Here is a 21678-nt window from a genome sequence, read left to right as displayed (position 1 = left end):
TTAACACACTTGCGTCGTGACCTAGGATAAATGCAAGAGAACAATTAGCGAGATGAAATTCTATCGAAAAATATGAAAGGTAAAAACGATCGAGTATAAAAAAGACTGTTCGTTTATTATGAAATTCAAAAATTGTTTCAATTATCTGAATTTTCCTATTACATGTGAGCATTGATATTTATGTTATTCAAGACTTTTAGTTCTGGCACATTCAGGTGTTGGATATACATGCGGAAGCAATGATGAGTGGAGAAGTTTAACAAGAAATCGCGCAGATACTGGCCAAGGTTCAAATGGTAGATGGAGTCCCGCAATAACTCGGGGTCCTCTTCGTCATCATTATCTTCATCTGCACCTCCAAATTCTATAACAGAATCGCATTCAATAGCATTCTGTTATTAGCAACGTTACACGACTCATATACATATATATAGGTCGTTTATATGAAACTTACGTAAAATATTTGCACTTTCATTTCCGGGATCTATCAAGTCATCATCATCTTCTTCTTCTTCGTCCTCGTCGTCAGAAACCTAAATTTGACGACAGAGTTTTTCGATTAAATAAAATTGAAATGTTATTTTAATGAAATAAAGTAAAAAATTATGAAAGTTTAGGTAAAAATGCGAAAGCGCGGCCGATACTTACTTCCGTATCTTGGCTAGCGCTAACGACTTCGATATCGTTCGACAATTCGTTGATTATTACTTTAAAAATCTTTACAAGTACAGGCACCGTAGTCCATTCGTAAGGCTGCGATTCAGCTTTGCTTCTGGTCCTCACACCATCTTCGATTCCTATATATTCCCGAATTATAACTTGCTATTTTGAGAAACACACAAATGTTTTTCGTAGAGCAATGTAGCAATAATCTTATGCGCAACGAATCATCACAGTGAGAGTATCAATGTATGTAACATTTTTTTAGTAGAATTTATTCATACATAACATTAGAATAATAATAAAATTAATTATTTATAACTTTATATTCGCGAGCGAAAAAGTTTACTTCGTCGTGTTTCATTACCGTAACTTTTAATCAAAACGGTCTAAGAACGTGACAAACCTGAGATGATCATATCTCCCTTAACTGTGATCTCATCCAATCTACTATCCCCGTGAGTGACTCCGTATTCTAGAACCTTACACAATGCAATCGTCCCAACTTTGCGATCGTATCTACCGAGAAATAGGTGCTGCCTGCTGACCCACTCAGATAATACAAACGCAAGTGCGCTCTGTCCCGTGGGCCCAGGCACGGTCGACAGAAAGTTCAGCACGGCGTCAAACTGCGTATTTATAAGATGCGCGTAGATCATTAGCAGGCTTTGCATCACGATTAATGTCTCCGCGCTCTGCATCTTGCTCAGTACTGCTTTCAGCAATAGGTCGAGATTTTCACCCAGAGTGTCCCCTACGTTTCTGATCAGCGTCGTGACCAAACGTCCGACAAAAGTGGCAGTGAATTCGCTCGACTGAAATTACCCACACATACACATATAATCAGTTTCCAACCAAAATACTTAATTTTCCGTTAAATTAAACGAATCGGCGGTTTCAGTAATATCACCTGCGGATTTAGGAGTTGAGCGATTATCTGCAGTATGTATTGTAACCCGGTTTGTCCTTCGTTATCTCGATGTGCGATGACCTGTTGCGCTGCAACCGATAAATACGTGCGTATGAGTTCCCCGCCGTTCTGCAGTGTTGCGTGGTCTTCCGAATTAAGAATACAGTGACAGGCAGTCGGAAAAGCAGTCTCCACCAAAGCGTTACTTAAAGGTGTCGGTGAATACTGCACCAGAACTTTCAACACATCTAACGCCACAGCTCGAGATCCCTCTGATAAAAAGGACAAGGGGTTACTACTGATAACGGTCCGACTAAGATGATTAAATTTGACATAGAAAAGAAAAAGAAAAAAAAGAATAGCGTACCATCCTTCGATTTATTCATAGGAGTTATCGCCATCATGCTCGTTAGAGTCGGTATTATACGAGTTTGCAGCGGCTCGATGCAGCTTGGATTCTGCGTCAAATCCTTAAATATATCCTGGCATATATCTAAGATCGTCGGATCATTATGAAACTTTACAAACACTGCAATTGTCAAAGGACATATCTTGCTTTCCACTGATGCTGTAAATTCTTTATGTTGCTATAAACACAAATAAGATCCAAATAAAATTAAATAACAGAAAAAAATGCATTGCAATAAAAATATGTGCGATAAGAGAGCGTCAATATTACCCAGATTAGCGTTTGAAATGTCTCCATGACCAAGGTCAAAACGTCTGTGCTAGGTTGACTAACTAGATTGAACAATCCTTGAAAAATGTTGGGCATGTGACAACGTATTATGTTGATGATAGAATCCTTTCCAGTGGATGCCTCGCTGAACCAATAGATCGCCTTAACGGCACTGATGCGTATACAAGGTGGTTGATTCTCCTGTAAACCGTTAACTGTCGCTTCTAGAAATCGGGAACTCACTTCTGGTGGCATTATCTTAGCGTATCGTCCACCGAGACATACACAACGGCCGAGAAGTAACGGAGGCGATTCTGAAATAATATACGAAACAATTTGTTAAACATATCCATAAAATAGAAACGATATCGTTACCATATATGTATCCGATTAATTACCTGAATCATTTAACATCCCCAAAACAACTGTATCTAGAAACCTAATAATATCGAACTGCAATACTCCAGCCTGCTGTTTTTCAATAACAATGTTCTTAGAAAGACTCAATGCCAAAAGAGAAGATTCTCGTAATTTCCACCAACTTTCGTTGCTGTTGCTACCATCGCCGTTAACTTGAAGCGCCTTTGTTGCTTCAATATGTCGCGTAATTACATCGCAAAGAGCATGCACCGCTTTGTCCTCAAAATTACTGGTAAGAACCTATATAGATGACAAAATATTATTTTCATGAAAATGTTTATTGCGACGCGTTTCAATTATTCCTTTTATTATTTCACCATTAAAAATTCTTGCGCCGAGATTCGGACGTTGTAATCGAAGGTGCACTCGTCTTCCTCGACAAATTGATTCGGATTCGTTGTCCATTGCTGAATTTGATCGACCGTTATTTGCATAAATACTATTAAATAATATATGATTTCTGGTAGCATATTATCCAGCAGATTCATAAACCTTTTACGATCGACGATAGTTTGGACAAACTCGAAGATTGCAATAATCAGACTGTTGGAATTAATTATTTCGCCTAGAAAATATATGTATATAATTGTAGGAAAAAAATAATATTTCGTACTCTTATTATGCGCAAATAACATACCATCAGAATCAATTTCCTTATCGTCGATATCTTCATCAGCGTTGACTGTCATCTCTTGATAAGTCTTTGCACTTTGACACAAAGTTTCCCATATGGGTGGCAGCATTTGAGGTAAAAGATCTGATATATATTTCGGCAATTTCGTAACAAGACAGTTTATAGCTTTAATAATATCTGTTTTGAATCCACAGTCACTAGTTTGGCCATTAGGCACTCTGAGGCACTCGACAAACTTCTCACAGAACATAGGAATGATTGGCTGTAGATACTGCTCTATAAATCCCTTCTCGTACGCTCCCGTATGAGCGACCAAAGTTGTAATCGTTATGAAAATCTCGATTGCACGACCGCGCGTTCTAATCGAATACTGCTGCAAGAAACACAAAACTAGAAACGTGGCAAGAAAATGCATCGTATGGAAATATGTAGGAGACATCTTGATCCTCAATTAAATTTACATTTTCACTTTGGAATATCCTGTACATCTCTTGAAGAATAACAGGTCCTACATTAGGCAACTGAGCATCCGTCAGATCCCGGCTAAATTCTGTTAGCACTCTCATCGCTCCGTGAACCGCGCACTCGCTCTCTTCCCTTAAACAGCTGACGAGAACATCGAACAGTCCAGGCCAATTCTCAGGCCAATCCCAATGTGCTATACCGGATATTGCATAGGCCACTGCGGTTCGTACCTGAGGTAGACAACATCTTTCATATGTAAAATATTTTGCGTTGGCACGCAACAATACAGATTAGATTACACGATACCGTTAAATTAATGACGTCGTCAACGAACGTACCTTGCTGATAGGTTCTCGGAGTCCCAAGGGAAGTAACTCCTTGATCCTCTCTTTAACGGCATTGTTAAGCTCCGGCGGACGGAACTTCTCAGCCAACGAACACCAGTGCGTTTCGACATACTGCTTCAACAAAACGGAAGCTAACTGCCTGATCGGCAAATGACCGTTGGGATCGACGACAAATTCCGTTAGGTGTATACCAAACTCCTCCGTGACTTCTAGAGCTTGAATTCTCTGCTCCGCGTCCTTACGGGTTTCGTAATGCGGCGACAAAATCCCAGTTAACGTCTCATACAGAGCTTCCTTCAAGGAGCCTTGTACGTCACTAGCGGTCATTGTATAAAATAAGAGCTGGCTTACCGGCCAGCATCTGCGAGACGAGTAGTGATCCTTGGAAGTCAGATGTTCACGTGCCGGCAATTTACGTATCCGTAAAGTGTTTCCTTTAAAATTACAGAGCGATCGCTATTCTGTTATTAACCGTCTCGCTTATGCGCCTATTTTTCACATGCTGACACAACATCTGACATCTCCATGTGTCCGCGTGTGGGATATTACATCATCCGCATAAACGAGTGGAAACAGAACAGAATGAAATGAGCAAGTGACGCGTAGATGACGAAGGTAAAATGGATATTAACTATTTTCGTGATACACTCGTCGCTACATCGCCACATTCGTGACGTTTGGAAATATGCGAAGTGCAAACGGCTGCTAATCACGGCCTCTCGTCTTGACTCTCAAACTGTCGTCACCAAATTATGTAGAGTTTTGTATTACACGCGGTCGGTCGCCGTTATCTCGAAGATCGATACGTTACGGGTGCGACGCCGATCCTCGCAAACGCGTATGTATACAAGTAACGTCGCGACGTAAACGAGCGTATGTACATATGTATGTATGCACGGGTCTTATAACCCCCGCACTCGCTAACCGATCGTGCATGGATGAACGTTCAAAATTTTCTGAAAGCCGGTTCAGACAAATTGGTTATATCATCGTTCATGCGTTCCGCAAGAGATGCGCTATCGGCTATCCTATCCATCCCCCATGCGAGATTCCGGATTCCGGAAACGCTGAAGTCTATAGCGGGGAGCACACACTTCTGCACATTGCACAACGCATAATGCGTAAGGGTTGGTTTATAATAACTGTAACCGTTGATTTAAGCCGTAATTTTTAAGAAATTGACCAGTCACAGTCGATTATTCTTCTCACATTCGACTGTGATTGGTCAATTTCTTGAAGATTACGGCTTAAATCAACGGTTACGGCTATTATAAACCAACCCTAAGCATAAGAAAAGTGATTGGTCTATTTCCTTATGCACATGTGTATGGACCAATCAATTATCTTATGCTTACGCATTATGCGTTGTGCAGAAGTGTGTGCTCACCGCTTATCCCATCATCTACCGATAATGGAGGATTCACACCGCGTCCGGCGTTCGACCGATAATGCTGGGTCTAAATTGGGAATTGGGAATTGGGAATTGGGAATTGGGAATTGGGAATTGGGAATTGAGAATTGGGAATTGGGAATTGAGAATTGGGAATTGAGAATTGGGAATTGAAAATTGGGAATTGGGAATTGATTCAATTATCCTCAATTATCAATTCTCAATTCTCAGTGTCCCAGTCTCAGCGAGTTAGAAGGAGAAGGGAGTATACCCGGGTGACGTTTCTGAACGCAGCCCAGAAGAAATAATAGGCTTGTTCGCGTTGCTTGAAATCCCCAAACATTTTTGCACTTGAAATGAGATAAATATATATTCGGCTGTTGGAGAGAGAGAAAGCGAAAATGCTGAGTGCAAAAAGTGCAAGCAACGCGAACAGACCCAATGGACGCGTTCAGCAGGGGCGCAGGGCTGCGTTCCGAACGCAGCCCTGCATGTTTTGCCCGCAACCCGCAACAGAGGGACGCAGGGACGCACTGACGTCTTCTGTTTCTCTTAGTTCATGGTGGTGTCCGGTACGTTTTGCGGTGACGAATTCCCATATTTAATAATAAAAACTTAATAAATGTAATTGAATTTTCGCATAAATAACAAGAGCACGTTGTATAATGTTGTGTCAAGCTACTTTACGACTATTCGCTTCGTTATATTTTACTTAATTATCAACGATTTCAGCGGATTCTCGCAATCCGCCTCGTCTCTCATGTGGCGTTTAGCGTTCGCTACGTGACAATGAAACATGTGCACGATACAGTAAATCGTATATACACGTTCTTTATTCATTGCGTTAAAAGAAGAATACCTAGTTGTACACGTGTAGCGAAATTTCGCAAATTTTTCAACTATTGATGTTTGTCTAACTATTTCTGCCGTACATAACCTCAAAGTGCTTCGTTAAGTGACTTGACGTCATATGTGTGAACCGCGAACAGTTATTTTTCTCATTCTCTTCCTATTTCATCCCCTTTTTTGAATGCTTCATGCGTCGTTGATGCTTTCATTGTGCCGTTGTGTTATTAGAAAATGACGAGCAAAGCGAAAGCGCCCAAGACGAAAGAAGGCGCTCCGGAGGAAACGCCGCTGAGAAAGAGGCCCTTCAAGAGACACGGGCGTCTGTACGCGAAGGCAATTTTCACCGGTTACAAACGTGGATTGCGCAATCAACACGAGCATACTGCTCTGCTTAAAATCGAAGGAGCTGGCACAAAGAAGGACTCAGATTTCTACGTAGGAAAGCGATGCGTCTATGTATATAAAGTAAGGCTTGTTTGGTACAGATTGCCTAAGAAGGAAAAACAAATCGAGTTTATTTAGCTGACAAACATGTAAAAGAACTATGGAATTGTATCGCCAAAACTTCTTTGTTTTATTCTGATACCTTTATGAAATTTACAATAGGACTATCAGCTTATCATTGATTTAAATATACAGTTATTTGCTGAGATCATTCATAATTGATAAGTAACTCGCTTATATGAAATTATTCTAGGCTAAGAACAAGACGCCAGTACCTGGAAAGACTACGAAGAAAACAAAAGTTAGGGCCATCTGGGGCAAAGTCACTCGTCCCCATGGTGCGAGTGGGTCGGTGCGTGCTAAGTTTAAGAGGAATCTACCAGCCAAGGCTATGGGCCATCGCATCAGAATTGTAAGAAATTTACGTTGCGATTTTATGTAGATATTTGTTTCATTGAATTTACGCTCAATTACGAACTACCTGTCAAGCTTGACTATACAATTTTCTATGCGTTCTGTTCTGTAAATATACATATACATTATAAGAAATTTTAATCATACATATGTGAATACACAGAGTTTCATTCAGATTGTTTTATGTTACAGATGCTGTATCCCAGTCGGATATAAACTTGTCTTGTATAATATAAACAAATAAATCTACCATTTTGGTACTAAAATCTAACTGTTTTATGGATATAAAATATATCGTTAATTGAAAAATTATCCCGTTTATCTTAACATTGGTGTTGGATCTGTGAAATGTGGATCAAACTGCTAAATTAGGACTGAACAAACTTCACTAAATATTTTTCTTATGAGAACTATGCTATTTTGGTTCAAACTTTTTAAATGAATAAGAGGTAAAATTGAATAGTTTAGTGAAATTTGTTAGTTTTTTGTTTTTCATAATCGCTCGTTAAATGTGTGTGCGTGCGCATTATCTTAATTAGTTTATCGCCATTTATGTTACGGAACCTAACCTAACCTGACCAAATCTGATCTAACCTCAAAACGCGAATTGCCTCAAGCCGAGGAGCTTCGGGACGTCTTGAAAAAAGCATTTTCGCTGCAAAAAAGCAAAGAAGGGTTGCAGAACAATGAAAAATCACGCGACAAAAGCCCGCCGAGATCATTCACGCTGATTATGATCTCTCGGAGAGGAAGCCATTTTCATGCGGCCTATGCGTAGGTTTGAATAGAGTCTCGGATTTGCGTCAGTCGTGGTACTTGACTGTTTACAGATGGATTTCGTGCATCTCGGCGTATAACAGAAAAATTGTATCGTCCCAAAAAGGAATAGGGTGGTAAAAGGAAATAGGAGGAGGGAAGGAAGAAAAGTTTCTCCAGTTCTCTCACGGCTCACGATGTTGTATTCGCTACGTTTCTAAACGAATCTGTATTTATCTCTTAAACGTCAGCAAACGTGAAACCCCGACGATCGCGAACAATGTTCTGCTGTCTGAGAAACTGCTTCGACGGCCTTGGCTTTGCCGCAACTCAAACACCGAAACGGGAACGACACCCCATCGCTTTAGACACGACTCACATGGGTAACTGTCACCAGTGTCACCGTGCGCGATAAGCAATTAAGCATCGAGATTTGTCCTTTTCGAAATAATCTCTGTAAAGTCTTTCAATTAATTTCTGCAATTAAAGGTTTTGCTGTTTCTATAAAGCCACTATATTTATATTCCGATGTTCAACAATCGGTTTCTGAATACATGTTAGATTTTATGTTAAAGATAGAAGTTGATACATTACAACAGTAACATTCTATGACGACAAACGCTCCAGAAGTTGTCTATATGACGTCTGATAACATAGCATGTCTTTTAGACACTTGTCTCTAAATCTACTTGTGAATCTGAAATATTTTTTACATAATTTATTCAATTTGTACAAAGATGTTTTGACAGAAAAATGTAATTTGCAATTCCGGCACTGTTTTATGCAGGAAGTGAGGTAGTGATAGTGAAAAATGGTCTAAGAATATGTGGAAGCGGTGGTGCCTTGGCAAACGCCCCTCTTGTTCAAAGTAAAAGTTATTTTGAAGTGAAGATACAGCAGGGCGGTATATGGGGCATTGGACTAGCCAAGAGAGACACAGATCTCAATGTCGCAGTAGGAGGAAAGGACTCGGAAAGCTGGGCATTCAATTCCGATGGTATCATAAGGCACAACGAACAAGAACGTCACAAGTTAATCTTTCAAAATCCTATACAGGAAGGGGATGTCATTGTATGTATATGCTGTTTTTTTTTGTTTTTAAGATTTTTATTGCGATCTTGTTTGAATAATCTAAAATCTTTTCAGGGAGTATCCTACGATCATATAGAGTTGAATTTTTATTTGAACGGAGAATCTATGAATGCTCGAATTTTTTTAGGTGTAAAGGGACTGATTTATCCAGTGTTATACGGTGTTTATTGTTCTAGTGAATAATAAGTAACGTGTCATGTGTGACAATCGACTTTTACGTATAATCTGTATTGTTTTAACTTTCAGTGGATGATGGAGCCATCCTGGACTTAATTCCAGAAAACTTTATCCATACACCGCCAGCGGGTTTCGAGAAAATAATGCTGGAACAATCGTTGCTCTAGCAAAGTGATATGAACAAAAGCAAAATGCTCATTGTATTGTCAAAATTGACATTCCTCGTCCACTTCGAGTTTCGTTAAACATTGAGCCAAGTTAAACGTTAAGTTAAGAATTAATGATACAAACAGGGAGCTATGACAGTATAGTATTAAAAAGCAGTGTCATAAACGTTTGTCACAACAGTTACAGTTATGATAATATATTTAATCGAAAAGCGTGGAATAAACGACACCTAATGATGTGAGAATCTATTTTTCGATCTATTCTCTACAGAACGAAGATTCGTAAAATAAGTAGATTTTACATAACTAACTGAAAGAGAATTCTTTAGATTTATTAAAATTAAAAGGTTTACAACGTTAATCGTTCGAATGAGTTGGATTTAGTTCTATTCCAATCCGATGTCTATCTTACAATAACTATACATACCTTTGTTTGTATAATTGTATAATAATAGATGTAATCATAAATATGTGTGTACAATTTGTGTAATATATAATATATATATGTATATGTTTGTATATGTATGCATAATGATTGTATACATAATGATTTATTGAATCTTAAGTGACTAATGGTATGGTATATACACTGGCTTAAATAAGGTACCGACGGCTTTAGGCCTATTGTTCGCTTTATTAGGCTAGTGTCATGGCATCTCGTTAGCTATCTCTTTTCATAGTTCCTTTCTCTCGCTACAAGTATTGTATTAAACATTAAAGCTAATGTTTCAACCTTCCTAACATATCGAAAACTTGCGTCTCTTTTTACACATCATCAGTCGTACAAACGTTTGAACGATTCAATTGTTGTGTACACAAATAAATAGATTTTTTCAAATACATGTGTACTGAGATCATGCATATACGTCCAACTTACAAAATTTTAAAACGCAAAATTCTGCATTCTAAAATGAGCCGCACGCTATATAATCAAATAGGTATTTTCAATAGATCGTTTCCTTTATCTGATATTAAGAATCGATCACAGTCAGATAAACGCCCTCAATTATGATATGAAAATGATAACTAAATGGACAAACGTTAAAATAACTATTGGCGCTTATCGTTGATATAATGAGCTTTTTTTTTATCTAACGATGTATACATATAAAAAGTTTCTTACAATTGTTTGTGCTGCAAGCTTTCTCAATACTTGCTGAAACATATCAAATCTTTGGTCCTTAATATTAGTTCTAAACAATTATTAATATCAATAATGTCACACGCTTAACATTATGTACTTATGCTATATATATATAGAGGTCATTCGATTGAAACAATGTAATTTTTAAATTATAATATATTATTTGCCATAATATTGAAGTCTCTATTCTTATATTGAATGTAACATAACTATTTATTTTTAGCGGTTAATTTCTTTTAAATAGAGGATTTTTATGGCACTCAGTTTCCTAGATAACTTACTAGATACATATGTATTGTATTCATTCGAAAGACCGTCATTACATCTCCTCAAGAGAGCCTTTGTGATCTATTATTAACTAATTATTAGCTACATAACTCTAACAGCTGTATTATATTTATTTTATGACTGGATGATATGAAATATTTATAATGGTAACCCATCGCAGTCGCCTTATTGCACTTTCATTGCATATAGAGTTTCAGTACTTAATCATGTTAAAGTAGCATGACTAATTTTAATATATAAATAATGATCATCTAATGCATTATACTGTCGTTTAATTAAACTATGTAGGCCTGCGATAAAACGATTTAAATAATTTTATGAAATATATGTAAGAACTTCTCCGATATATATAATATATGATGTAATCATCTGAATGTTGAACACTTTTTAGAGCAAAGTAATATTATAATTAATGAACAGTGTAGCATTCTACAATTCTACATTATACAAATTAACTGAATATAGGGCCGTTAACGCTCACTCTCGAGCAATGTGCAAAGCAACGATCGAAAATGGATATATTCTTTTTTCCATTTTCAGATATTTCCATCGGAAACATACGTATACGATTAACATATGGTTTACCATAGTTAGCATATTTCATCACTTGAACAATACAAAACTTTTCCATAAAGCTAATGTGAACTTGTTTCAATTATGTTGCAAATAATTTGATTAAAAAATATATACTTTCAGATATATTTACAAAAGTATAATTTGATAGCTACGTATCTTTAGTTACAAAAACGTGCCAATGATATAAAAAATCGTATATGCCTAAAATATATCAAACATTGGAAAATTGTTATTGCCCCTGTTACTTGATTATTTTTAGATGATAATGTATAAATCATAAATTGCGATCTCGCACGTCCTCTTTATCTTTTAACCAAAACATGATTGCTTTAGTAATATAGATAGAATATTTGTGCAATAATTAGCAGTGTTTGTTGTATATGTTTGTATCTAGATCAATACATCGTAAATTCAATATAACAAATATAAAAAAAATTATTAATATCCCAATTATTTAACATTATGTTCCAAGCTGTGATCTTCCTGTAATTTTTTTTTTTTTTTTACAAAATGAGAAGTCTTGTTTTTTATTTGAGCCTAATAATATTATATGTCATGTTTAAGAGTAAATTTTACTTATTATCTTCGATTTAGATTAATTTATATACAAAAAATGTATCCGAGTTTCTATTAGAGATGGAATAGAAATTTTGCATTAAAAATATTTTTAGGAATTCAGAAACAAGATTTTATAAGTAATGATAAAAGATACAATTTATAAATAAAAATATAAAACGACAAAAATTAATGACATTCTCATTTTCGCTAAAATATATTATTTTTCTTATTTTTTTGACCGTAAAAAAATTACCCCTTGTATATAATATAGTGAGAGTTAAATTGTAATTATGTAATACATATGAGTTTAATTGTATCAACATTATATTATATAACAGCGTGTTATAACACTGTTTATATGAATTGAAACAGATGGAATAAAAACAAATATCTGTATAGAGCTCATACAAAAAAATATATAAATTAATAAACCGGCATAAAGATGTATGTACAAATTAATGTAGGAAAAAACATTTGGCGCATATGGCAATAATTTGCAGATAAGTCATAAATGTAAATAATTAGCAACTTCACGACTATCTGTATAATTATAAGCAAAGATATGTTACTTATATATGGAAGAACCTTTATAAAATTTACGAGTATTTCATGATAGACAATTTTTGCGACTATTAAGATTGACTTTCTTTATTCGAGATTTTCTTCTATTCCAAGTCAAATTGTCCTATTGTCCTGTGAACTAGAATTCTTCTCTTGTACTGCTGTCTTAATATCCACATTTTTCATGTGACTAAACGACCGAATTAGAAAGCGAACAAAAGACCGAGTACGCAACGAGTCTCATTCAGTGTATCTGTCATTAAAATAAAAGTGGATATTGAGAGGAAATCACTGAACAGAGAGAATGCTCGGTCCCAATGATCTTAGAATAGAGGAAATCAATTATTACACAATAATTTTTATGCATTTAACTGTTGTCAGGATACTGTCAGGTTCATCACATTAAGGTTCTTGAACTTCTCTTTGGTCTTATCCAAGTACATTTCTGTGCTTTTGGTAAATTTTACGGAGATAAATGGTGATTTATACATAAAGTGTATTCTGTTTCAAGGGCACTTCCCTAAGACGCTCAGATCCACAGTAATGCTTGGTATCGAATGCAAAGCGTCGAGAGGATTGCTTAATAATGTACTCACACATTATTCGTTATCCGTAGTATCTTCAATAACAGAATCCCAATTAAATTCTGTGGCACTTTGCCTTGATGGCAATTCACCAAGGTGTTGGAATCGTTGTACAAAATGTGGATCACGATCTCTAAGCCGTTTAAATCTTTGAAAAGCGAGATTCTTTGCGAATTCGTAGAGTTCTAGGTCCAGGCTGTTGAGTTTACGTACAGCATCCAATTGTTCTGCGCTGAGGGTTGCCATGGTAGCTCCACTAAGTGTAGCATTATGCTGCTCAAACGCAACCGCAAATCGCATTTTAAATGTTTCCTCGAAAGTGTACTGCCCCACCTGACATGTGAATTAAGTTTATCATTAATATACATATGAAATAAAATATGAGAGATATAATTAATTATCAATTTTGTGATATTTTCATAATTCTATAACTATCACTAGTTTATTTTTTTATATTTATAAATATTTTATTAAATATAATTTTAAATATAATAAATAAAATTTATTTTATATTATACATTATATAAATTCTTTTAATACAAGTATTGATTTAAAAACCTGTAATAGTATCGTTAATAATAGTGACTTGAATATTCTGACATAAATTACTGTATTATTATGCAAGTGAATGTTTCTCGTTATTAAGTCTATGAACAAGAGATCAAGGCTATCAACTTCAACTTGCCGATAATAACAAGTCATAAAATCAAAAAAAGATATCTATGATAGATACGTGATACTACAAAAAAACTTACATGACGTATATAAAAAAAAATACATTATCCAAATAAAAAAAGATGCTCCTGAAGCAAACAGCGTCACTTTATTTAAAAATGTTACTTTTTAAGCATAATATGATATTATATAAAATATAATATAGAATTAATTATAAAGAAGCAAACTTTTCTTAACATTTGTTGAATGTATTTAACATAGAACAGTCATGATAAAAAGCAAGATTTTAAGGACAGCAATGGCCCATAGTTTATGGAATAAGCTTATTGCTCCCAGATGTTATTGGAAGGGGAACTCTCATAAATATTTACGTTAAAACGTCTATTCTTAAGCAGTCAAGCTGCGAACGTGACGTATAAGAATAACAACTTTATATAGCTTACAATATTTGTAAAGAGATCAATATTTATCAGTCTGCTAAATTTGTAGTTGCTAAACTGCTTTCTATATTATTCTGCGTAGGAGCAGCTATATATCTCATATTTTACACTGTAATAATTTTGCGCAATCGATAAAAAGATGTTTTTTCATGACGAACACTGTACGAATGTAGCAAAAAATTATAATAGGCGCGATAAATTTCTAGTAACGGTAATAATGACGATAATAATAAAAATTAATTGCGTGTATATTATTTAAATTTGTCGCATACCTTTTGGTATTCAGTCAGCATGAAGAAAGGCATGAATTGTAAGTTGTGTTTAGCACTGGCCAACATTAAACGGTCTCGATCAGTTTTGCTGAGAGTGGAGTTATAACAGCCAACTATCGATAGATCTGCCAGCATTCTAGTTTGACGGTTTCTCGCCAAATTGTAAGGACATTCCATAAACTGCACAGATATAGCAATCTCATTTATTAGTTTCCTAAACTGTATCAATAGTTCTATTCTTCATCTTTTATCTATTCAAATTAATCTGTTTTCTTTCCTCATGTTGATAACAAGTCACAATGCGTTTATTATAGAAGAGGGCACGGCAAAGTTATCTAACAGGAAGTAGCCGTGTGAAATAAACACGAGTGCTTTTATGATTAGACCCAATTTTTATCTTAATGTCGTTGTAGATATAAAATGACTTATACTACGTTTACGCGTTACTTCTGTAGTAACTTACGATAATTTACTCCGCGTAAACGAGTGAATTACCGTAAGTTACTAAAGAAGTAACGCTCGCGTAAACGTAGTATTATATTGATAAGCTGTTATAATTCACATTAATAAGAAAAGTCAATATCAGGTCAAAATGAATATAACGCGAGAGAAATTATTACCTCTTCCAAGCTAACGCCTTTCCAATTCGGGCCATCGTAACACTGGGGTATATTTGCTTGAGTACCTCCACACCAGTGACGAGCACCTCTCCATGTAGCACCTCTCTGCACATGCCTGAACTCGGAGAGATACCTCGCAACGGGATCTCTTATGATAGTTACATAGAAGTAACGGCGTTTAATGCCTTCCCCTTCGATTTTATTGAGCTCCGTATCTACACAATTCGTCAATTCGGTCCAGTCCGCGTGTAGTCCACACTTCCAGCCGGTGGAATATCGCGAGAATAACCAATTTTCGTTACGATTTGGACGGAAACAGAAGCAACGCTTGCGTCGTCGTTGACATGAACACGGTCTCTGCAACTCTAGATCTCGCACCAGATGTTTACCAAATAGCGTGCCACCTTTAAACAAAATAAGGATTACGTTAGATATATTGCAACAGGTATTTTTTATTTTATTAAAATGAATTCTAATATATAAATTAATAGAAGATATGTTTATGTACGTTAATACATTCAGATTGGAATTGAAAATATTTGTCAATCAACAATTTTTATTATATATAGTAATGTCGTGTAATTTTTTATTGACTTTGTAAAAATAAAACCTATAGCAAACATAAACTGCGATAAGATGCATTTTAATAAAGGAAATTTTTTGAATACAAAGAGAACAAAGGTGCAGAGGATATGAGTATGCAGCATACCAAATACCTCTGCGTGCTTGAATTATTCTTTCTTTCTAAGATAGGGCCTGGGGGTTTGAACATGCCTGATGAATAATTCAAATATACAATGGCCAAGGGGAAGTGACATTGCTTTATCGCTTTATTTCTACTTAAGTATATACATATAAAGAAATTGTACAAAAAGAGATAATTGAACGTTTCTATTCTTGCAGATTTTATATTTATTTTATATCAATTTTTATGCTAAAATATTATGTAATGTTTAAGCAATAGCAATATGTATATTTTTGGTTCTGAACAATATACTGCATGTTATAAACATTTTGTAAAAAAGGCTAATACAATTGAAAATATAAATCTTACTGTAATCTAAATAAGAAATAATTCCTAAATAATTTCTAACAGATCTTATTATAATTCACAAGCAAATAAAGTATGAAATAAAAAGTAAGTTATAAAATAGAAAAATCTTTTACTAAACGAGAAATATTTTTTCTCTTCTAATAAAAATTAAAATTTTGCACGTGTTACAATTTCAATGAGACAGTTATATATAATTGGTGTTACTAAATTTTCCAAAACTCCAAGAAATAATAGGCCTGTTTGTGTTATAGCTGAACTTCATACGTACAGTTTATCTTTTCTCTTTTTTCTTCAACGTGAAAAGAAAAAAAGGAAATATGAACTGTACAAGAAGTTGAGCTAAAATAAAAATAGGCCTAACAATAACAATTAGAAAGAGGAAGATTTTCTGTTTCTTATGCCTGCAGACAATAAACACAAGGCGAGAAACACTCTCTTCGTGTACTTGCCTGTCTTTTGTATGTGGAGGAAGACCATGACGTCGTGAGCGTTGATATCAAACTGAAAAGTGTCGTTGGCAAAGACATCGTCGTAGCCCAGACTACCCTGGATGCTCTGCAGCTTGAAGGCGGGATGCACCGAGAGCAGGCCGTTCCTGTCGAGCTCGATGGACACGGAAGACAGCGCGGCGGAGCCGACGGCGGGTGGCCCGGCGGCGACGGACAAGCTCTCGGACAGCCTGATAGACTCCTTGATCTCGCGGTTTGTCAGGGCGCACACGTGATCCGGACAGAAGTAGCCTAGGTAGACGATCCCGGTCAGCGCGAGGAACAGGCATACCCCGACGACGCTACGCAGACGGTTCCTGCGCGGGTGCCGCGACTCCATCCTCGTCGTCGCGAACCTCCCGTCGCATATATTCTCTTCTCCTTCCTCCTCGTCCTCCTGCCCCTCCGACGCGACGAGCACCTCGAGCTCGCTAGTAGAAGCGTCTATCTCCGCATCGGCACCCGCTCGTCTGCCCATTATTATCGCCACCCATGTCTCGCGCTGCTAGGCACTGCTAGGCACACGCAGCTTTACTGCTCACCAGCCCTCGACGTGGGAGTCGTGGGACGACGACACATACCTATGTGACGACGACGCACTACCGCGTATCACCGCTGACCACTGCACACTGACACGATCCGGCTGTAAATACGCTCGCATCGAGCGCGTCAGCCATGACAGAAACAAACAAAAATTCGCTCCAAACCGTCCGACGGAGGATTGACCGGATTGACAAATTTAATCCGCCAAAGGATACAGCCACTATCTGGACGGCATGTAGAGGGGAATGAATAACCAGAAGAAATGTTTACACTTGATATCGATCGCGTTCCAAACTACATCGGAAAAGAACTATCGCGCTTCATACAAGCTTGAGCAGCAAGCGAATCGGCCAATCACAGTCGAGTATAGTCTCATTGCGCATAATGGCGGCCGAAGAATACGACAGCCAATCAAATTTTGGTCTGGAACATTGCGCCACATTCAAATGTAGCATTAGTCAAGGTCCGTGATGCAAACAAAATTAAAAAATTTGTAAATATAATACGAAAACTCATAAATTAATAAAAATATGTAATACATAATAAATTGATAATAAAAGAACAATTTCTACATTGATTAATAAGTAGTAAAGGAAGATTGAATACGGCGAATGAGGAATTGAAAAACATTATTAATGAGGAAGTATACAGAAATGATTTAACTTGTATTGCAAACTGTAAGAACAATTTTCCTGACACTATCGTATATATTTAAAATCGTCTTGAGTTTATCATAAGGTGCTATAGTGATAAAACAGCCCTTGCAGCGTCTTTAGGTGAACCTTTCTATAATTTAACATTTAAGATTGGACTTGTATATACCGTGAATACCGTTCTAAAGTTATAGTGATGTCTAATTTATAATACAAAAGAAAGTGTAAGAACGTATTGTGCCTTCTCGCATCTCGGACCAGTTTCTGATTGATCAAAGAAAATGACTACTGCGCATCCTTGGACTTGCTACACCTGTCTTCTTACATCATGTGAGTGCTACCATTTTAAAATAACTCGCGGCTTTAAAAATCTTATCGTTTATGTTTTTTCCCCCATGTTATGACCCTAAATTTACAAGTGCTCATTTTTTGCAACGATTGCGTTCTAAAAAAGAGGCATTTCCAATATTAATTTTCTAAGAAAAAAAAAAAAAAAACAGTATTTTATAAAATATGCAAATTTTAAGAAGTTCTGTGCGAAACTCTTTTATATTTAATATATTTTACAATTAAAAATAGAACAATATATTTAATGCAATTCGAATATATATAATTCTTTACAAATGTAAATTTTACAATTTTTTATAAATGCAATAAGCTTAACTCTTCCACTTAATATGTGGTAAACGCAAAGCGCTCTCGGCATAAAAATATCCTTCCGATTGAGGCTGTAATTTCGCTTTGTAATCCATCAGTATTGCACGATCCCCTTGTTGCACAAATATCTAGAAATGTGTAAATGCATAACTCTATGCTATATGATTATTTCCTTAATAACAATTTTTAATAAAAAAATATCTACATACATCAATTACTATTGTATGGCAAGATAGTTTTTTTGCCAATTCCAATCGCTTCTCTAGATTGTCGATGAACTTCAGATACTTTTCGAGAACGGCATGTGGCGCGTTGTATTTATACAATACTTTCAAAATATCCTCTGTATACAACTGCGTTTGTAATTTTGTGTTACCAAGTAATCCCTAAAACATGATTGATACAACATAATCCTGCTGGGATAGGATTAATCCTTACAAAATAAAACACGCTACCTTTGTTAAGAGTAAACGATCGATATCGTCCCACCCACCGCAGGCGGCTTTAACTTGTAAAGCGACTTTCTGATACAGTCTAGGAGAAATGTCATGGTCTCGAGAGAGCACTGTAGGTGACATCGTGACAAAATCTTTCGGCGTATTGCAATGATGTTTGCACGCATAACGCAGAGACTCCAGGACAGAGGAATTCAATGGGAGTTCCTCATCGTTCTTTTTCTGTTTGATCGCCATTTGCCATTCTAACGATTTACGATATAAATAAATATATTTTTTTTTTTACAGTGGCACAAGGGAAATTATAAACGTACCCAGCAACTTAATATAAGACTCCAGAAACGTAGTTTCTTTGCAGTCAGGTAACATGGTAAAAAGTGCCTTGTAACAATTTTGAAGTTTTTGCATTAGCCTATTTGGATCTTTTGTGTTTTTTATAATAATATGCAGGTTCTTCATCTGTAATCAACCATAGCAAATGAAATTTGCGACTTAAATCGCGTGACATCCGCAGTAACACTTACAGCAGCAGTTGAGGAATGGCCCAGCATCCTGTAAAAATATCAAGCATGAAAGAGATACAAAAAATAAATCATTAATTATATACAAATTATATACAAAAATCACATACGTCAAAATATCAGTTATTTCACTTGAATGTAGCCTTATAAACAGATAATGTATATACACGTTTACCGCATCTGGCCTCTCTGTTAATAGTCTTTGCACTAATGATCGTTTTAAAGTTTTCGTAAGAAATAAAATTATCTGCAATATTAATCAAACGTCAACAAGATCCATAATTTTCATTAGCTTGACAGCTAATACATTGGATCTTATCTATATATAAGTAAGTTCGTACTATCAAAATAGCATTTCCATCTCCGTTTAAGATAGCAGCGTCTAATAGGGCAGTTTTGCTAGCGAGAGACTTGTATCGTTCTAACGAATATGATTGACCGAGCAATATCTGTCTCAAGGTGATATCTGGCTGGACAACAGCCAGTTCTGGATGTTTAATCTCTGCTTTTGGATGAGCTTTCTCCGGTTTGTTATCTGCGTCTAAAACTACAAGATATTCGAAAAGATTTCACATTTTAAAGTTATATCATTGGATATCGGAAGATTCTCAAGATATATATTTATATTCTTGGCATACTGCGTGAAAGCGTCCTGTCAGATATAATTGAAAGCAGTGGTTTCGTAGTTTGAAAATCAGCGGTAGACTGAAGGCCACTTTCGGAACTCGACGCATTGAGAATTCCTGTCCACAGTTTGTCGCTCCTTAATTGATCCACCTGTAATTTGATTCTCAGATATTTGCCGCCCGTAGAACTCGCTATTTACAATTCGTAGCAATCATAACCTCGCTCTCGAAGCAGAACGACCGCGTCTCGCTGCTGTACCAGAAATCATCCTCGTCTTTTGCGGTATTCATCTCACATTTCGGGATATCTATCTAACTTTGAACTACATTCACTAACCTAGACCTTAATTGACAATGGACGAAGCAAAATATTTTTCTGACGTTTCTCATGACGCCAATAAAAGACGTCGATAATTGTTTTCATTCGGATGACATATACCTACGCTAGACCAACCTAAACCAGAGAGAAACCTGAGAGAGGCCATCCCGGCCTTTTTCGTGTGTTGCTATGTTGCATAGAGTTCCTATAATATAGGAACAATTTTGACCGCATATAAAGCTAAGTCTAATCAACCGAATTTAAAAGAATTATATATGAAATAGGGGTAGAAAAGACTGAAAAATATAATAAAATTAGAAATAGATAGATATCTCCAAATTTGCGGAAGTTAATATGTTCAGAGTGTTCTAAAATGTCGAAGTATTATTGCATTAAAATCGCATGTCCGTACGTATATATGTGTATGTGCAGATTTGATGTCCGTGTTTACTCTACTTCCGCAAATTTGAAGATATCGATCTATTTCTAATTTTATTATATTTCTCAGTCTTTTCTACCTCTATTTCATATATAACTTTTGAAGATTTGGTTGATTAGACCCAGCTTTATACGCGATCAAAGATCCATATATATATAAGGGGTAAAAACCATAGTGATGTAAGTTATAATTAAGAAGCCATTTCGGCTATATTGCATTAATTTTACGACGTTGTTGCAAAATAGTCGAAATGTTTCTTGACCTTTCTCGCTTAATAGAAATGTAATTGCTAAAAGGAATTAAAAATTATTCTCTACCTTTTTCTTTTTTTTTTTTTTAACGTGGTGGAAATCTTCGAAAGACTCCCCCGCCCTGAGGAAGGGAGGGAGAGTGCCGGATTCTACGCGCACGCGTACCACCGTTACGAGGGGCGCTTCAGAGGACCGAAATCCCCTAAGCCTCCCTCAGCGTGGCGTCGCGCGCCCATAGCCTACCGACTAAACCACCACGAGCGACCCTAACACCGCGACTTCCTAAATGCCCTGACTTAATTAATTTATATATATATATATATATATATATATATATATATATATATATATGTAAGCGCGGCGCGTGGCATGATGGGTCTCCCGCTGGCGGCGTTTCCTCAGAAGACCGATAAACGCGACGCGGACGCGATTTCCTAAACGACCGACTTAATTTATTTAAGCGCGGCGCGTGGCATGATGGGTCTCCCGCTGGCGGCGTTCCTTCAGAAGACCGGTAAACGCGACGCGGCATGAGGGGTCTCCCGCTGGC

At 36.4% G+C, this 21678-nt stretch overlaps 5 protein-coding genes across 9 annotated transcripts; 2 read left to right on the top strand and 3 right to left on the bottom strand.

Annotated features, from left to right (window-relative positions):
• Positions 1-94: 94 nt before the first annotated feature.
• On the bottom strand, positions 95-5117 carry LOC112452445 (importin-9). 3 transcript variants are annotated; one of them, XM_025012647.1, is made up of 12 exons: positions 4107-5115; positions 3765-3998; positions 3307-3676; positions 2987-3234; positions 2648-2909; positions 2250-2563; positions 1938-2157; positions 1571-1842; positions 1067-1475; positions 649-797; positions 455-533; positions 95-364 (listed from the first exon to the last, which is right to left on the bottom strand). In XM_025012647.1, exons 1-12 carry the CDS (start codon positions 4440-4442, stop codon positions 159-161), a joined length of 3099 nt encoding a protein of 1032 aa, XP_024868415.1. In that variant the 5' UTR covers positions 4443-5115; the 3' UTR covers positions 95-158. The 3 variants fall into 3 exon arrangements, with proteins under 3 accessions (XP_024868415.1, XP_024868417.1, XP_024868418.1); XM_025012649.1 differs by having other exon boundaries at positions 159-364; positions 3307-3673; positions 4107-4442; XM_025012650.1 differs by lacking the exons at positions 95-364; positions 455-533 and having other exon boundaries at positions 661-822; positions 4107-5117.
• A 914-nt stretch (positions 5118-6031) lies between these two features.
• Positions 6032-7483, top strand: LOC112452476 (60S ribosomal protein L35a). Of its 2 annotated transcripts, none has more exons than XM_025012707.1 (4): positions 6032-6077; positions 6583-6819; positions 7052-7210; positions 7405-7483. In XM_025012707.1, exons 2-4 carry the CDS (start codon positions 6586-6588, stop codon positions 7426-7428), a joined length of 417 nt encoding a protein of 138 aa, XP_024868475.1. In that variant the 5' UTR covers positions 6032-6077; positions 6583-6585; the 3' UTR covers positions 7429-7483. The 2 variants fall into 2 exon arrangements, with proteins under 2 accessions (XP_024868475.1, XP_024868474.1); XM_025012706.1 differs by having other exon boundaries at positions 6051-6129.
• Positions 7484-7771: 288 nt separating this feature from the next.
• Positions 7772-9649, top strand: LOC112452474 (SPRY domain-containing protein 7). Of its 2 annotated transcripts, none has more exons than XM_025012705.1 (5): positions 7772-7986; positions 8096-8351; positions 8756-9039; positions 9115-9220; positions 9307-9649. In XM_025012705.1, exons 2-5 carry the CDS (start codon positions 8249-8251, stop codon positions 9402-9404), a joined length of 591 nt encoding a protein of 196 aa, XP_024868473.1. In that variant the 5' UTR covers positions 7772-7986; positions 8096-8248; the 3' UTR covers positions 9405-9649. The 2 variants fall into 2 exon arrangements, with proteins under 2 accessions (XP_024868473.1, XP_024868472.1); XM_025012704.1 differs by having other exon boundaries at positions 8043-8351.
• Positions 9650-12231: 2582 nt separating this feature from the next.
• Positions 12232-17470, bottom strand: LOC112452490 (heparan-sulfate 6-O-sulfotransferase 2). Its single transcript, XM_025012732.1, has 4 exons — positions 16626-17470; positions 15123-15526; positions 14503-14682; positions 12232-13448 (listed from the first exon to the last, which is right to left on the bottom strand). The coding sequence occupies exons 1-4, from the start codon at positions 17140-17142 to the stop codon at positions 13131-13133; spliced, it is 1419 nt and encodes a 472-aa protein (XP_024868500.1). The 5' UTR covers positions 17143-17470; the 3' UTR covers positions 12232-13130.
• A 988-nt stretch (positions 17471-18458) lies between these two features.
• LOC112452491 (spermatogenesis-defective protein 39 homolog) lies at positions 18459-20594 on the bottom strand. The gene is made up of 9 exons (XM_025012733.1): positions 20339-20594; positions 20132-20270; positions 19835-20040; positions 19604-19740; positions 19497-19524; positions 19287-19431; positions 18973-19217; positions 18727-18903; positions 18459-18645 (listed from the first exon to the last, which is right to left on the bottom strand). Exons 1-9 carry the CDS (start codon positions 20408-20410, stop codon positions 18520-18522), a joined length of 1275 nt encoding a protein of 424 aa, XP_024868501.1. The 5' UTR covers positions 20411-20594; the 3' UTR covers positions 18459-18519.
• Between the last annotated feature and the right edge of the window lie 1084 nt (positions 20595-21678).

Source organism: Temnothorax curvispinosus, unplaced genomic scaffold (assembly GCF_003070985.1).
Source record: "Temnothorax curvispinosus isolate PA1 unplaced genomic scaffold, ASM307098v1 QBEX01003408.1, whole genome shotgun sequence".
Taxonomy (NCBI): Eukaryota; Metazoa; Arthropoda; class Insecta; order Hymenoptera; family Formicidae; genus Temnothorax; species Temnothorax curvispinosus.
Note: the sequence above shows the minus strand (reverse complement) of the source record. Positions and strands in the feature narration are given on the sequence as shown.

Excerpts from the sequence above, each read along its gene's own strand:
- LOC112452445 (XM_025012647.1), bottom strand. The coding sequence starts at position 4,442 with ATGACCGCTAGTGACGTACAAGGCTCCTTGAAGGAAGCTCTGTATGAG. Across the intron at positions 798-1,066 it reads GGGAGATATGATCATCTCAG|GAATCGAAGATGGTGTGAGG; the intron begins GTTTGTCACGTT and ends GGGAATATATAG. Across the intron at positions 534-648 it reads GCGCTAGCCAAGATACGGAA|GTTTCTGACGACGAGGACGA; the intron begins GTAAGTATCGGC and ends CGTCAAATTTAG.
- LOC112452476 (XM_025012707.1), top strand. The coding sequence starts at position 6,586 with ATGACGAGCAAAGCGAAAGCGCCCAAGACGAAAGAAGGCGCTCCGGAG. Across the intron at positions 6,820-7,051 it reads GATGCGTCTATGTATATAAA|GCTAAGAACAAGACGCCAGT; the intron begins GTAAGGCTTGTT and ends AAATTATTCTAG. Across the intron at positions 7,211-7,404 it reads TGGGCCATCGCATCAGAATT|ATGCTGTATCCCAGTCGGAT; the intron begins GTAAGAAATTTA and ends TTTATGTTACAG.
- LOC112452474 (XM_025012705.1), top strand. The coding sequence starts at position 8,249 with ATGTTCTGCTGTCTGAGAAACTGCTTCGACGGCCTTGGCTTTGCCGCA. Across the intron at positions 8,352-8,755 it reads TTTAGACACGACTCACATGG|GAAGTGAGGTAGTGATAGTG; the intron begins GTAACTGTCACC and ends TGTTTTATGCAG. Across the intron at positions 9,040-9,114 it reads TACAGGAAGGGGATGTCATT|GGAGTATCCTACGATCATAT; the intron begins GTATGTATATGC and ends AAATCTTTTCAG.
- LOC112452490 (XM_025012732.1), bottom strand. The coding sequence starts at position 17,142 with ATGGGCAGACGAGCGGGTGCCGATGCGGAGATAGACGCTTCTACTAGC. Across the intron at positions 15,527-16,625 it reads CCTCCACATACAAAAGACAG|GTGGCACGCTATTTGGTAAA; the intron begins GCAAGTACACGA and ends TTTTGTTTAAAG. Across the intron at positions 14,683-15,122 it reads AAGGCGTTAGCTTGGAAGAG|TTTATGGAATGTCCTTACAA; the intron begins GTAATAATTTCT and ends ATATCTGTGCAG.
- LOC112452491 (XM_025012733.1), bottom strand. The coding sequence starts at position 20,410 with ATGAATACCGCAAAAGACGAGGATGATTTCTGGTACAGCAGCGAGACG. Across the intron at positions 20,271-20,338 it reads CGTTCTGCTTCGAGAGCGAG|GTGGATCAATTAAGGAGCGA; the intron begins GTTATGATTGCT and ends ATCAAATTACAG. Across the intron at positions 19,525-19,603 it reads GAAATAACTGATATTTTGAC|GATGCTGGGCCATTCCTCAA; the intron begins GTATGTGATTTT and ends ATATTTTTACAG.